Here is a 13,096-nt window from a genome sequence, read left to right on the forward strand (position 1 = left end):
GTGTTAACTCAAGAGATCTTCCTCTAATCACTGAACACATTACTGTTACAGATAACCACACCACGCATACAATAACCATAGTATTACTACATTTACACTGTTTGATAGAATGTGATGTGCGTGCGTGCGTGTGTGTGTTAACATTAGCAGTGCATTAGCAGCAACACAACAGCACTTTTGTGATGTGTAGTAACGTGTGAACAATAATGAATACTGACATTTACATTCAGACACTTATCCAAAGCACTTACAGTACATTTATAAAGTACACGCTATAAATCTAAAATGTGTGCGTTCCCTGATCATTACTATAGTAGCTGCATAAAAGATGAGCAGTGATGGTACAGTAAAGAGATATTTATAGATTACAGCATCATACCTAAACTAAACACATCTGGAGTGCTACTTTTTCTGATATAGTCTACTCAAAAAAATTTTTTACTATTTTATTTTACTTGTTTTTATCAAGATTTAAAATGTTAACATACATTAAAAGAAGCCAAGCTGATATAAAAAATATGTAATAAATAAATATTAAAATTGAGGCTTTTAATAGAATGTGCTTTGGTGGGCAACTCACAGGCTCTGTGCGGGCAACCTGGTGCCTGCGGGCACCATGTTGGACTGGAGACCAAAATAAATCACTTGATTCTGCACAAGATCAGTCTAATAAACAGGTCTACAGCTATTTTCAAGTGTGTGTTCAGCTGTCTGAAACTCAACGTATGCTACCGGCTGTAAATCAGACTACAGTCTTGCTTTCAGACTAACTTTTTAAAGCTAGAGTCTGTTTGCAAGAAGACTGAAAAAATGATTCTGGCTCTAATTAAATTTAACATAATTGAAATTTGCTTATTTAATCTATTAGAATATTAAGTGGTTTAAAGGCATATCACATGTGTTTTAAATCAACCTATTTGAAGTTATGACTACATGAATAATTTGTGTTGTAAAGCAATATTGCTAAAACCTGGCGGGGAATTCCAGTTCCCAGCATGCTTTGCATGAGATGGAATGTTGAGAGTAAATTTCAAAATAAAGGGTTATTTCATGGATTTTTAATTAAGATATGAAAAAAGTTCGACTTTTTAATGTTTAGTATGTTGTTATATTAGAATTTGAAAGAGTTTCTGTTTTGTTGTTGGGTTTTTTAATGGTGCATTGTGCAGATGAGTAAAGGATTTGCTTAGGATGAGAACAGTCTCATTGAGTACGTTTACATGCACATAATAAGCGGATAACTATCACAAATCTGCTTATTACAGAAAACTGTTTTCATGCGTTTACATGCAAATCAATAAACCGGCTATGCAGACAACTGCGTTTACATGGGACTTGGAGAATTATCAGTTTTCTCGCAGGCAGTGACGTCACCGCCTATAGTACATAATAGTCGATCAAAAAGCCAATGGCATATCTGTCTTAAGCTGTACTGTTGTATCTCTCCTCGTGTCTGCAGAACCTGTAAATGTAACATGAGCTTCTATTTTAACAGTTTCTCTGCCAACTGCTTTAGTCAAGCGGAGACTTTTATGCGTTACTTTGCGCTTACTTCCGCGTGTGACGTTTATCTTTCATACTCGGAGACATGCGCACATGGACAAAACCGTGAGAAAGCGGGTTAAGGTGTTTACATGCCACGCGAAATCGGCGTAATGAGCAAAAAACTACCTGTGCCGATCGGTTTTTGCTTACGCCGTTTATGAGCTTTCCCCGATTAAAGAAAACAGTTTTACGCGTTTACATGACCCCGCGTGTTATCAGTTTATTAAGCATAATCGGCGTAAGACTGTGCATGTAAACGCACTCATTGACATCTATTAGTGTTGTTTTGATCAGAAAGCATTACACTGTAAATGCCTTGGTTTGGAAGCTTTACATTGAAAAAGTTAACGCCATAATTAGCTTCTGTTTCAATTGAGTGTTAGTTATGGTTAGTTTGCTAATGTGTGCTGTTGCTGTAGTATAATTACTTTACATTTCTACATTTATTTAACAGTACTTTGATTAAAAAATAGTATTTAATTATTTTTTACTTAGATAAACTCAATTTAATTGTACTAAGGTAACCAAAACAATTGAGTAAGTTCAACTTAATACATATATCTAAATTTAGAAAATGTAATGTGCAACAACTTAATAAAATAGCAAATTCAGTGAATAATAAAAAAAAATGAAGACTGATACCAGGAAATGTGGCATCAAAATAAATGATAAAAAAATAAATTATACACAAATGTGGCATACAATTAGATTACATTTACATTAACGTTTTCGGATGGCATCCAGACTACTCCAGACAGAGTGTTTTTTCCAGATTGCCCTGCAGTGTAGTTGGCCCTTACCGGACATTTATGTAAATAAAGGCGTGAGTGCCCACAATCACTTTGATTAGGTCTTCCGGATCATTGCGTAAACTGATTCGTCAAGCCCCTATAATGTATCCATTACACTATTGAAAGATGACAACGACCGGCTGCAACAACCTTGTAAACAATAACATGGAGACGGAGCAGCAGGATATCAGCTGTCCACACACTCCTTTTAAGCACATTATGTCATGACACAAACACCCAAAACAAGCACATACTGTAAAAGTATTATGATAACTTTTTCACCACTAATGAGAAAATATAACGTGACAGCCAGCATTAATGAGCCAGTTCATCGTTTTTAAAGTGAAAGTAATTTTATTTCGACTATCACCAACTATTGTCACAGATTACTGTACAAACGCTATTCCAACTAGTTTTTAACACACATCCTGATAAATATTTGGTGTTTTAGGTCAGTTTTGAGTTGCTTGCAGCTGTGCGATGTGTCAGCTTCAGTCACATGCACTATAAATACACGCCAGGGACTCAATTATGAATTACAATACAAACGGCTGAAAAGATTAAAACTATGCATACCTAGTGTGTGTGAAGACCCACGCTTACAATAATTAACCATGTTTTTTGTGGTAAAAGTGTAGTAACCATGGTTTAACTATGGTTATTTACAAAAACATGGTTATTTTGTGGTAACCAAATACTACAGTAATTATGTTTTTTTTTACTGTAGTAAAACCTTGTTTTTTTTGTAAGGGCATGATTACAGTCATGTATAGCAGTGGTTCTCAAACTTTTTCAGAGTGTGGCCCCCCTTCTATACGGCGCATTCCTTCGCGGCCCCCCCAAAGAAAATTTATGTCAAAAACTGTTCTAAAACTCAACTTTTCATTTACAAAACATGATACAAAGTAGTGCTGTTGGTTAGTAGCCTTATTTTTCAGGTTTAATTGCACATAATTCATGATAAATTAATTTATTTTATAAAATGTCATAAAACTGGGGCCCCCTGGTACCATCTCGCGGCCCCCAGTTTGAAAACCACTGATGTATAGTGTGGACGGAGATCTTTTCTAAAATAAAGACAGAGCGCAGCGCGTCATAACCTGAAAACCACGCCCACCAGGGGGGAAACAATCCATCCGTCTTCATTGACTTTGTCATTTCTGGCTTATATCAAAAAATAGAATACTGCCTAAAAGCTGCTGTGTGACAGGATATTAGGGATGCACCGAATCCAGATTTTTTAGGTTCGGCCGAATCCCGAATCCACCGTTTAAGATTCGGCCGAATCCGAAACCGAATACCGAATCCTACTCGCATCCTTATTCCATTAACACAGTAAAACACATTAATGAATTAAACAACATCCACAATGGTGTATTTTTCATTTTATTTAATTTTACCTGTACATTATGCCAGAATGACAAGTTGGAAAAACTATTTTGACAAATACTATAAGCCTATGCATAATGAAAGCGATGCGTTGCGACACGCTCGTTTTTACAATAAGCAAGCAGCTCCGTGCTGAAAACTATATTTAACTTTGAGTGAGAAGCTCCGCTCGTCAATGTCAGGTTTCACACGGCCGTCCAATTACAGTGGAGGAGGGGCGGGAGATTACCACAGCAACCAACCGGCTCACAGCTGAAGCATCACAGCTACCAAGCGCTCGGCTGAAAAACAGCTGGAATTTGGCGTCCTCAAGGCGTTTTCAGCCGTGTTTAAAAGTTTTGGTGTGTCCAGCCCCTAAGGCTCACCGAAAGAAAAAGCTCATCTCCACGTCAGCACCCGATGTGTGTAATCTACGGCCGCGTGACGTCGACCTGCGTAGCGCAAGCCTAGGGTTCGGTTCGGTGGAAAAAAAATCTAGGATTCGGCCGAATCCGAACCCCGTCAAAAAGCCCAGTATTCGGCCGAATCCGAATCCGAATCCTGGATTCGGTGCATCCCTACAGGATATACAGCTAATAAGCCAAAAAACACAGAAATAAGTTTATATAAGCTATCGACCCCCCAAAAAACGAACGTTTTAAGACACAAAACAGGAAACAGGCAACTTTTCATAGTACTCCGGCCACTAGGGGGAAACGTAGTCGGCGATACGCTTTTTTCTCCTTAAAGGTTGGGTTTTACTGCTCGACAGCTTATAAAAACTTATTTCTGGGGTTTTTGGCTTGTTAGCTGTACATATTGTCACACAGCAGCTTTTAGGCATTATTCTGATTTTTTGTTATAAGCCAGAAATGAAGGAGGTGGCCTCTCGCAATACAAAGTCAATGGAGACGGATGGATTGTTTTCCCCGGTGGGCGTGGTTTTCAGATTAGCATAACTGTGCTCTGTCTCTATGCCAGAATAGACAAGGATCATTTTCATTTTAAAACGTTGTTGGGCCTAACGGTGCATTCACACCACACATGAATGAAGCTTTAAGCGTGAGTGTTTTACGTGTTAAGTCAATGCAAAGACATTCTGCGGCGCGAATGACGCGATTCTCGCAAATGACGGGCGTTTGACAAAATGGGAACTTTGGTGGATATTTGCGCTGCGTTAACCAATCAGGAGCTTGCTCTAGTGAGGTGATTACGATGTAGCAAGCTGAGGCAAAAATACGAAACAACAATGGAGGACAAAACCATTGTCGCTGTATGTGGACACCCTGATCTTTGTACTTTTTTATAAAACGGTTATTTTCAATCCTTGATTCTGATTGGTCAATAGCTGTGCACGGCTATGATCGCTTCACCCAATGGTTCTATTTATCACTGAGCCCTTAGCAACACCCTTAGCAACCACACATATCAGTTTGAGAACGGTTTGTTGTTTTATTTGAGCTTTCATGCATATTACGCATTGCAACATTTTTTTTCACGGCCAGGGACTATTTTTTCTCAAACAACGCCCCCAACGATACAAAAAATGCTCTTTACTAAATTTGAGCTATTTATGTATAGACACCCATATTGAGGCTAACAGCTAGCTAAAGCCAGCAAATTGAACATATTCGCGTCTAAATTTCACCCCCGAATGACGTGAATTTCACGTACGAATGAAGCAAGATGACTACAAATTTTAAAGCGCCCAACTATGCGCAAAAAGCAAGATTTATTCGCTTCATCCGTGTCTGATATGAGCGCACAGAGTACAGAGTAATTTAATTAATTTGGATTGCATGGCCCAGATCATTCAGGATTAGAAATGTTTCAGATATCCGACTGATAGCAGTTACAGTATGTTTGCATATTTGAGACATATTTGAGATCTTTTGTAAACCTAAGTGGAGATTATAGGCTTAATGCTGTCTAGAGAGAATTATTGAGACCAGATTTTCACTTCTCTAGTGTCTGGTGTAGGTTGTATGAAATATGTCCTTCACATCCTTCTCAGGGGACAGACCTGGTCGAGTCCTCATCTGGGCAGTGATGGATCATTCCCATCATGCCCCATTAACGTGTGTTTGTCCCTGGAAAACCCCTCCATTCGCTCTCTCTATCCTTTCTGCCCTGCTCTCAACTTGTCCTCTCTATAAAACACCTCCATCTGCCTCATTTTCTGTTCCCTGCACGTTGCTAATGGGTCAGCGTGAAGAGGTTTGGTACTGCGACGGTCCCGCTCCATCTGTTTCAATGAGCGGGGTCACACCCGAGATCTTTCCTCCATCCATATTAGACAACATACATCTCATTTTATTCTCAATACATGAATGCTGCATATGAAAATGCTATTGACAATCAGAGAAAGAGAAATAAAGACTGAATGACTGATGTAAGATTATCACATGATGAAATGATGGCTAAACATCACTGGTTTGGACCAATAATAAAGCTGGGTTGTGTTCCACGTGTGGGCACTTGACCACAAACATTAAAACTTATCAAACAAACATGTTACACATGAGACATGTGGGGCTATTCACAAAATCACATAGAGAAAACAGTAGTTAAACGTTTATGGCCAAAACAGAAAGTCTAAATGCCTGATGTCTAAAGCAACTGAAGCTGAAGATTAAAAGTAACTTTACAGCATCTCTAAAAATTTTTTACCAGTTTTGGCATTCGATTTCACTGGAACAGATCTCCAAGACAGAAATTTGGGTATAATTCATACCGTAGACTATCAGTACATAGCATTAAACACGGTTAAAAACTGGTAAAGCTGGGTGACACATGATACAATCACACATTTAAAACATCATTAAAACTCAATGAGAGCATCCATGTTGTTGAACAGTACAATATGTTTGGAGGTTAAACTTTTGCGGTCTTACCTGTCACAGCGTGTACCGGTGTAACCGGGCGGACATCGATCACATATCACCTCACCTCTGCCATCCAGGTGACACGTTGGGCTAAAACTGTCATGTTTTTTAGCCAACAAGGGGACAAAAAGCAAAAGAAAAGAGAGACGAATGAAAAACATCCTTCATCAGTATTATTATCTCTCTGACTTTAACACAAGTCAAAGAGAGCAGAGACAGAAGTCAGGTTATGGTCGTCAGTGCTATTCTCAGACGACACTGAAGCTGAAGCGGGACAGATTTTGGTATGCACAGGGTAGGAGGGCAGCATTGCTTTCTTTAGCCGCTTGAGGACTTGGAATGTTCAGCTGTTGAATTCTGGGACACAAACTCTTTCTGGATTGGCCAGCGGCATGCAAAGGCCATTATAAACCCACTAAAAGACTTCCACACAGAAACAGAATACTGAACACTTAGTCGATTTTAGACATTTTACTAGCTTTGCAACTTCTTGTAAACTATCAGTCATATTAGTAATCTGTCTGTTTAATATCTGCAAAGCAGTGGCAAGGCCAGAAATTTAAACTGAGTGGACCTTGGTGAAATAGGGTGGACATCAATGCCTACTCTTAAGTTACATCATTTTACAATATAGTTGTGGTTAAACAAACCACATTACATTTTTTGAGTTACGGACTGAAAGGGACACTTCATCGATTTGCATTAAGCTTTGTAAAGTTAGAACCCCAGTCATGTTTTTAAATGGCCGTGCATCATTTCCTCAGTTTCCCCTGAGAGGGGAGAAATACTGATTTCAGTGTTGCACTTCCTCCTTTCAATGATGTAAAAATCGTCATTTTGCGTCATTGAAAGAAGGAACTGCTATATCTTTGTTGAGGGAGAAAGACTACAGACACTCATTCCTCATTTTTCCAAGGTGTGGGCTATTGGTGTGACCCACTCACGCTAAAGACCTTTTACTGATGAGTGGGTGGGACTTACGAAAATATACGAACACAGACGAAAAAAACGACCAGCCGCCATCTTTCTGCTAAGCTAAGCTAAACAGACGTTGTGGAGCGAACCAGACTTCATGTTAAAATAATAGCGGAATAGCAATAATATAGATTCATTATCACTCATGTTTTAATACATATAGTAAATGTTACCATGAATCAAGGTTACAATAGTTTGCATTTGACATAAATTTTTACACACTGAGCTGACCTTACACACTGAGCTGCATTACATTAGACCAGTAATTCTCAAAATGTGGTCCCCCAAACCCCCCCAGTGATCCGCCAAAAGATGACCTAAACTAGGCAAGTGTTTATACAATCGTCACTTATTTAAGTAGATTTTTAATGCACTTGCAAAACTGATATCAGTTCTTGCCATTCTGTTTTAATAACGTAAAAATGGATTGGTGGCTAAACCAAAGAGGAGTCAAAATAAAAGATCAAGCGTCAACTGAAAGAAGCTAAAATCCACAGATCTATTAGTTTTATAATGTACTAGTTTTTGTTTCATGTGTAAAATCCCTGCAATTTCAGTGATTTTGGACATAAAGGGGAACATTTTTTTTCAGTATTTTATTGTTACCATAGTTACAACCATAGACTTCATATACCCACCACCTCAGTTTTAAACAAAGGGCTCTTTGGAATGACATTAAGTGGGACCTAGGCTGTTATAGTATGTTTAATTGCAGTTTTTTTCACATGTGCAGTTTGTTGCATATAATAATTTCTGAACATAGCATTGCATTTGTTTTTAAAAAAGTAAGTTTTTGACTTGAAACAGTGGCATATTAAACTTAAACTTAGTTTATCCTTCCTATTTTGTTGTTTTTTGGGGGAGTGTTAGAGTGGGATTTTGTTAGGTGGTCCTCAGAAAAAAATTGGAGGATAAAGTGGTCCTCGGGCTGAAAAGTTTGAGAAACACTGCATTAGACGCATCCGCACAACAGGCAGCCAATAGAAATTGTTATCCAGCCAATAAAAATCCATGTTTTTCCTTTTTGTCCAATGATCTTTTAGTGCGAATATTCATCTATACTTCATAAGCCAGTCGTAGATACAAAGCCCTGTTGTGTATAAAATAACTAGAAAAATCTAAAGAAATGTTCTTTATATTTTTAGTTAATATATTACAGTTTCAATAAGTTCTCTCTTTGTAGAGCCTAGTTTTTTAACCTCACAATAAATACCAAAAATAAACTGAGGGGGCATTATTCAGATCTGAATTGCCCCTCGTGGCACTGGGCCTGCTTCAACAGAACTTCAACATCCACTGAAACTTTCTGTAAAGCAAATGGTTCTTAATAGTGAATAAAGGTTGTACAGACAATTAAAAGATAAGAAAATAATGACTCTTTTAAGAAACTTTAAGGAACCAAAATTAGTTCTTATATTGCTGTGAATGAACCCTTTTAAAAACCTTTTTTTTAGGAGTTTACTCTGATGCCGTGGCATGTCAAGTTGTTAGTGACTCATAAATGACAGTGTTTATTTTCAGAGTTCAGATGTTGACATACTTGTTTGATGGAGTCAGAAGAGGACAGGCACACGGCTGACAGTCATTGGCTGTTCCCCGGGTGGCATCTCCATAGTAACCAGTGGCACATCGCTCACAGTTTGGTCCTGCTGTGTGGTTCCTACAATCCTAAAATACATACACAAAACTTTTAAAGTAAAATTACCTATATGAAGAGATAAACAACATACAGTGTATGTTATATCTGCACAGCATCATGACGTAACCATTAAATCGCGTGTCCCATTAAAAATGCCTGTCTTCATGCACAGCTTGTGCGTGTACTACGACATTTGGTCAGTGGGAAGTCCTTATCAATCTAAAATCATTATGAGTCGGAGTCGTTTATAACTTGCATTAAAAAAAGCAACACTCGTTAAACAAAAATAATTCAAAATTCAAAATATTCTTTATTATCATGAAAATACCTGAAACAATCTGAAGAACAGCGTATAAATATTCCTGTAAACATTTCCTGGAATAGCGTTTGTAATGCTACTTCTTCTGTGGCACAAAGGGAGTTTCTGCATGAGAGCGCCCCCTGGCGTTCGGATGTGCCGGGATTTCACCGTAATTCATTCAAAACCATTCACTGAGAAAATGCGCATTTGCACGGTTAATCGTTACACCCCTAATCATGACTTTTCAATTTAATGTATTTTTTAACAAATACAAAATTATATCTGCTCTCAAACGCTGGAGGCGTGTCCACTGTCAGAGCTGAAACCACGCCCCCTCACAGAAAAACTGTGTTCTCTCCTCCTTAGACTGTAAAAAAAGATGGACGCAGTGTCCGTGACGTCACCCATTGGTTTCTGAAGATCATTTTTGAAGCTTACTAGGCGTTGCCTGCCGTCGCCATCTTGGCCGCGCGTCATCACGCATCACTCGCAGATATCCGAAAATGGGTAAAGAGGTGGGACATGGGTGAAGCTGAGGTGTCTGGTTGCTGAAACCACGCCTGCCTAGCTCGACTTAAGTGACGGCAGTGGCTGTTTAGCCCTTACTCAAGTGGCCACGCCCCTAATTATGCAGAACTTTAAAGCTTAATATTATTTAATTATAGAGTTACAAAAACAATCACACCCCTCACAGTTTTCATAAAGGGCAAAATTAGCTATACAGACCAAAAACTATTTTTGTACCAGGCTGTAAACATATTCTTTTCTACTGTAAAGTTGGCCATTTTAACATGGGGGTATATGGGAATTGACTCCCTTTTGGAGCCAGCCTCTAGCGGCCAGTCAATGAATTGCAGTTTAAATCACTTCTGTATTGGCTTTATCAGAGAGATCGGAAGTTTGCCCCTCGGTTTTTTCTCAACTTTCAAATACCACTACAAATTGAATGGATACTCGCAATTGTGTTAGAGGTGTTTTAGCCCCGCCCAAATAATCCTGAACACAAAAATGTGAGAAAAACGTGTGAAAAAAGAGAAGAAAGGCGTAACTCCACTATTCAGTACTACATAATTCACAGTATTTGTAATAATATGTTTCAGCAATACATTTATAAAATGTATAATGTGTGCCGAAACAATTCTCTGACTTTACATGGACTTTAATAATGGCCTATGCTGTTATCTAGACAGAAGGGTATATTATATGTAGAATATTATATAATATGTAAAAAAAAAAACAATACAACTGCTAACATTGACATTTTCTCACAGAAAGACCAAATAAAAAGCATTGAACGTAAAGTATAGAATAGTACAGAAGATGGTGTAGTAATATTACACCATCTGAATATGGGGTAGTAATACTGGAGATGAATGTACATTTAATGTTGAGATCATAACCACTGGTAACACTTTAAATAACAATGTGACATATCATGAAAATCTGACTTTTTCCATGTTTAAGTGCTATAATTGGGTCCGCAATGCTTTTATTAATCTAGAAAAGTGAAAGAGATCAACCCAGTAACTTAGTTTTGGTAAACCATTCTCTGCAAGCATGTGAAAAAATAGGTCTTTGACATTTGGCTCCCCTTGTGATGTCAGAAGGGGATTATACTACCTCTTAATCTGCACTATCCAACCATGACGCTGCCATTAAGTGCAGAGATCAGCTCATTTAGATTTTAAAGGCCACAACCAAAACTGTGTTATAATAAATGACCTGTGGGGTATGTTGAGCTAAAATTTTACATACAGACTCTGGGGACACCAAAGATTTATTTTAAAAAAAAAGTCTTGTAAAATGTTTAATGCATTGGCTAACATGAACTAGCATTTTTAAAACTTAATGATTGTTTGTTAAAATGTCAATACATTTGTTCATGTTACTTTTGATTTTATAAATGCATTAGTAAATGCAGAAATAAATAAGAACTAAGATTAATAAATAATGTAGAAGTATTATTATTCACTGTTAGTTAATGTTAGTTAGAGCATAAACTACTGTTAACAAACACAAGCTTACTGTAAAGTGTAACCAAACTGCCTAATGTTCACACGATCAGTCTTAGACCATAACACAACATTCGTCTGTTTGCTCCAGGCACATACAGTGTATGTGTGTTTTAGAAGAAGATTTAATCAGACTTTAAAAGGTTTGTGGAATAATATCTTTGAAAGATATTCAAGTAATAGATCTACATGTTTGCCTGCAGTAAATAATAAATGTGTCACTGCTATTTACTTTTTCACAGTTGGTTGTCAGAACATTTAAAGAAACAGAGAAGAGTGGGAATAAAAACGCATGAGGATTTGAACATCATGAGCTCGCGGGTGTCTGCCCAGTATAATCAGACTGATACACAACAGTATATTATTGTGTTTCACGATGACAACAAAACAAGCTGTAACTATCAACATTCAAGTTCACATGCATCAAAGTTTGATTTCACTCATTGATTTAAATCTTTGACAATCACTACGACGATAACTATAATGGTGCGTTCACACCAGACATGAATGAAGCGTCAAGCTCTCCGTCTGCTTGACTCCACCCAGTTCTCCTTCTCCAGAGCCTAAAGCACCACCTTTGGCAACTCCACCCTGGGGCTTCATCCTGGCTGGTCTATGGACCTACATTAGGCTCCTCCTGCTCCAGGCTTCTCCCAGGGTCCTTCTCTGTCATCACCCCCTTGGTTTTGTTTCCTTGTTGTTTGTTCTCTGCCCCCCACCACCACTTTGGTGTAGTTTAATTTGAGGGCAAGACACACTTAGGGAGAGTACTGTTACATCCTTGTCTGTTTTCCTGCCCGTCTTCCTCATTCAACCTCATAAGGACCACATCTACCATCATCCTCTTCACTCCTTCACCTGAACTGTGTTTGTCATTATGATCACCTGCCATCAATCATCATCATCATAATATCTATATATACTCTGTCTGTTCTCCCTAATGTTGTCTGTTATTGTCTATTGTTACCTGTGTTACTCCTTCATCATCCACCACCACATACTGTAACAAGAGCATTTTTCACAACCAAACAGCACTGTCAGATACGTGAAATAAGTGAAAGTGAAGATGAACCCAGACCTCATTTGTGTTTGCATACAAATGAACAAAGCCATTTAGACCTGTGGCATTTACTATAAATTTACATTGACAGAGTAAGTAAAGGAGAAAAAGAGCCAGATAAACAAAGATAGTAGGGCTGCATAACAACTAATAGGAACTAGTCATTTTCAGAATAAAAAGTTTTGTTTACATCATATATATGTATGTACTGTGTATAATAATTATGCATATATAAATACACACACATGCATGTATATTTTTAAGAAATATTTACATGTGTATATACATTTATATATCATTTATATATAAATATAAATACTTTTTTTCTTAAAATTATACATGCATGTGTGCTTATTTACAGTATATATACATAATTATTATACACAGTACACACACATATATGATGTAAACAAAACTTTTTATTCTGCAAACGACTAGTTGCGATTAGTTGTTATGCAACCCTTAAAGAAAGAGAAGAAAAAGACAGAAATTTCTAAATTCTATTTAATTCTTTAATAAA

The 13,096-nt window shown here is 37.6% G+C and overlaps 1 protein-coding gene across 5 annotated transcripts in view; it reads right to left on the reverse strand.

The window, feature by feature from the left end:
• The window catches only part of lama2 (laminin, alpha 2), a 260,335-nt gene that overhangs the window by 96,497 nt on the left and 150,742 nt on the right, over positions 1 to 13,096 (reverse strand). For all 5 annotated transcript variants that reach the window (XM_065268827.1, XM_065268826.1, XM_065268825.1 and 2 more), the window contains exons 17-18: positions 9,105 to 9,232; positions 6,599 to 6,685 (exon numbers count right to left, since the gene is read on the reverse strand). In XM_065268827.1, coding sequence (XP_065124899.1) covers positions 6,599 to 6,685; positions 9,105 to 9,232 — 215 coding nt within the window. The remainder of the gene's footprint in view (positions 1 to 6,598; positions 6,686 to 9,104; positions 9,233 to 13,096) is intronic.

Source organism: Paramisgurnus dabryanus, chromosome 12 (genome assembly GCF_030506205.2).
Source record: "Paramisgurnus dabryanus chromosome 12, PD_genome_1.1, whole genome shotgun sequence".
Lineage (NCBI taxonomy): Eukaryota > Metazoa > Chordata > Actinopteri > Cypriniformes > Cobitidae > Paramisgurnus > Paramisgurnus dabryanus.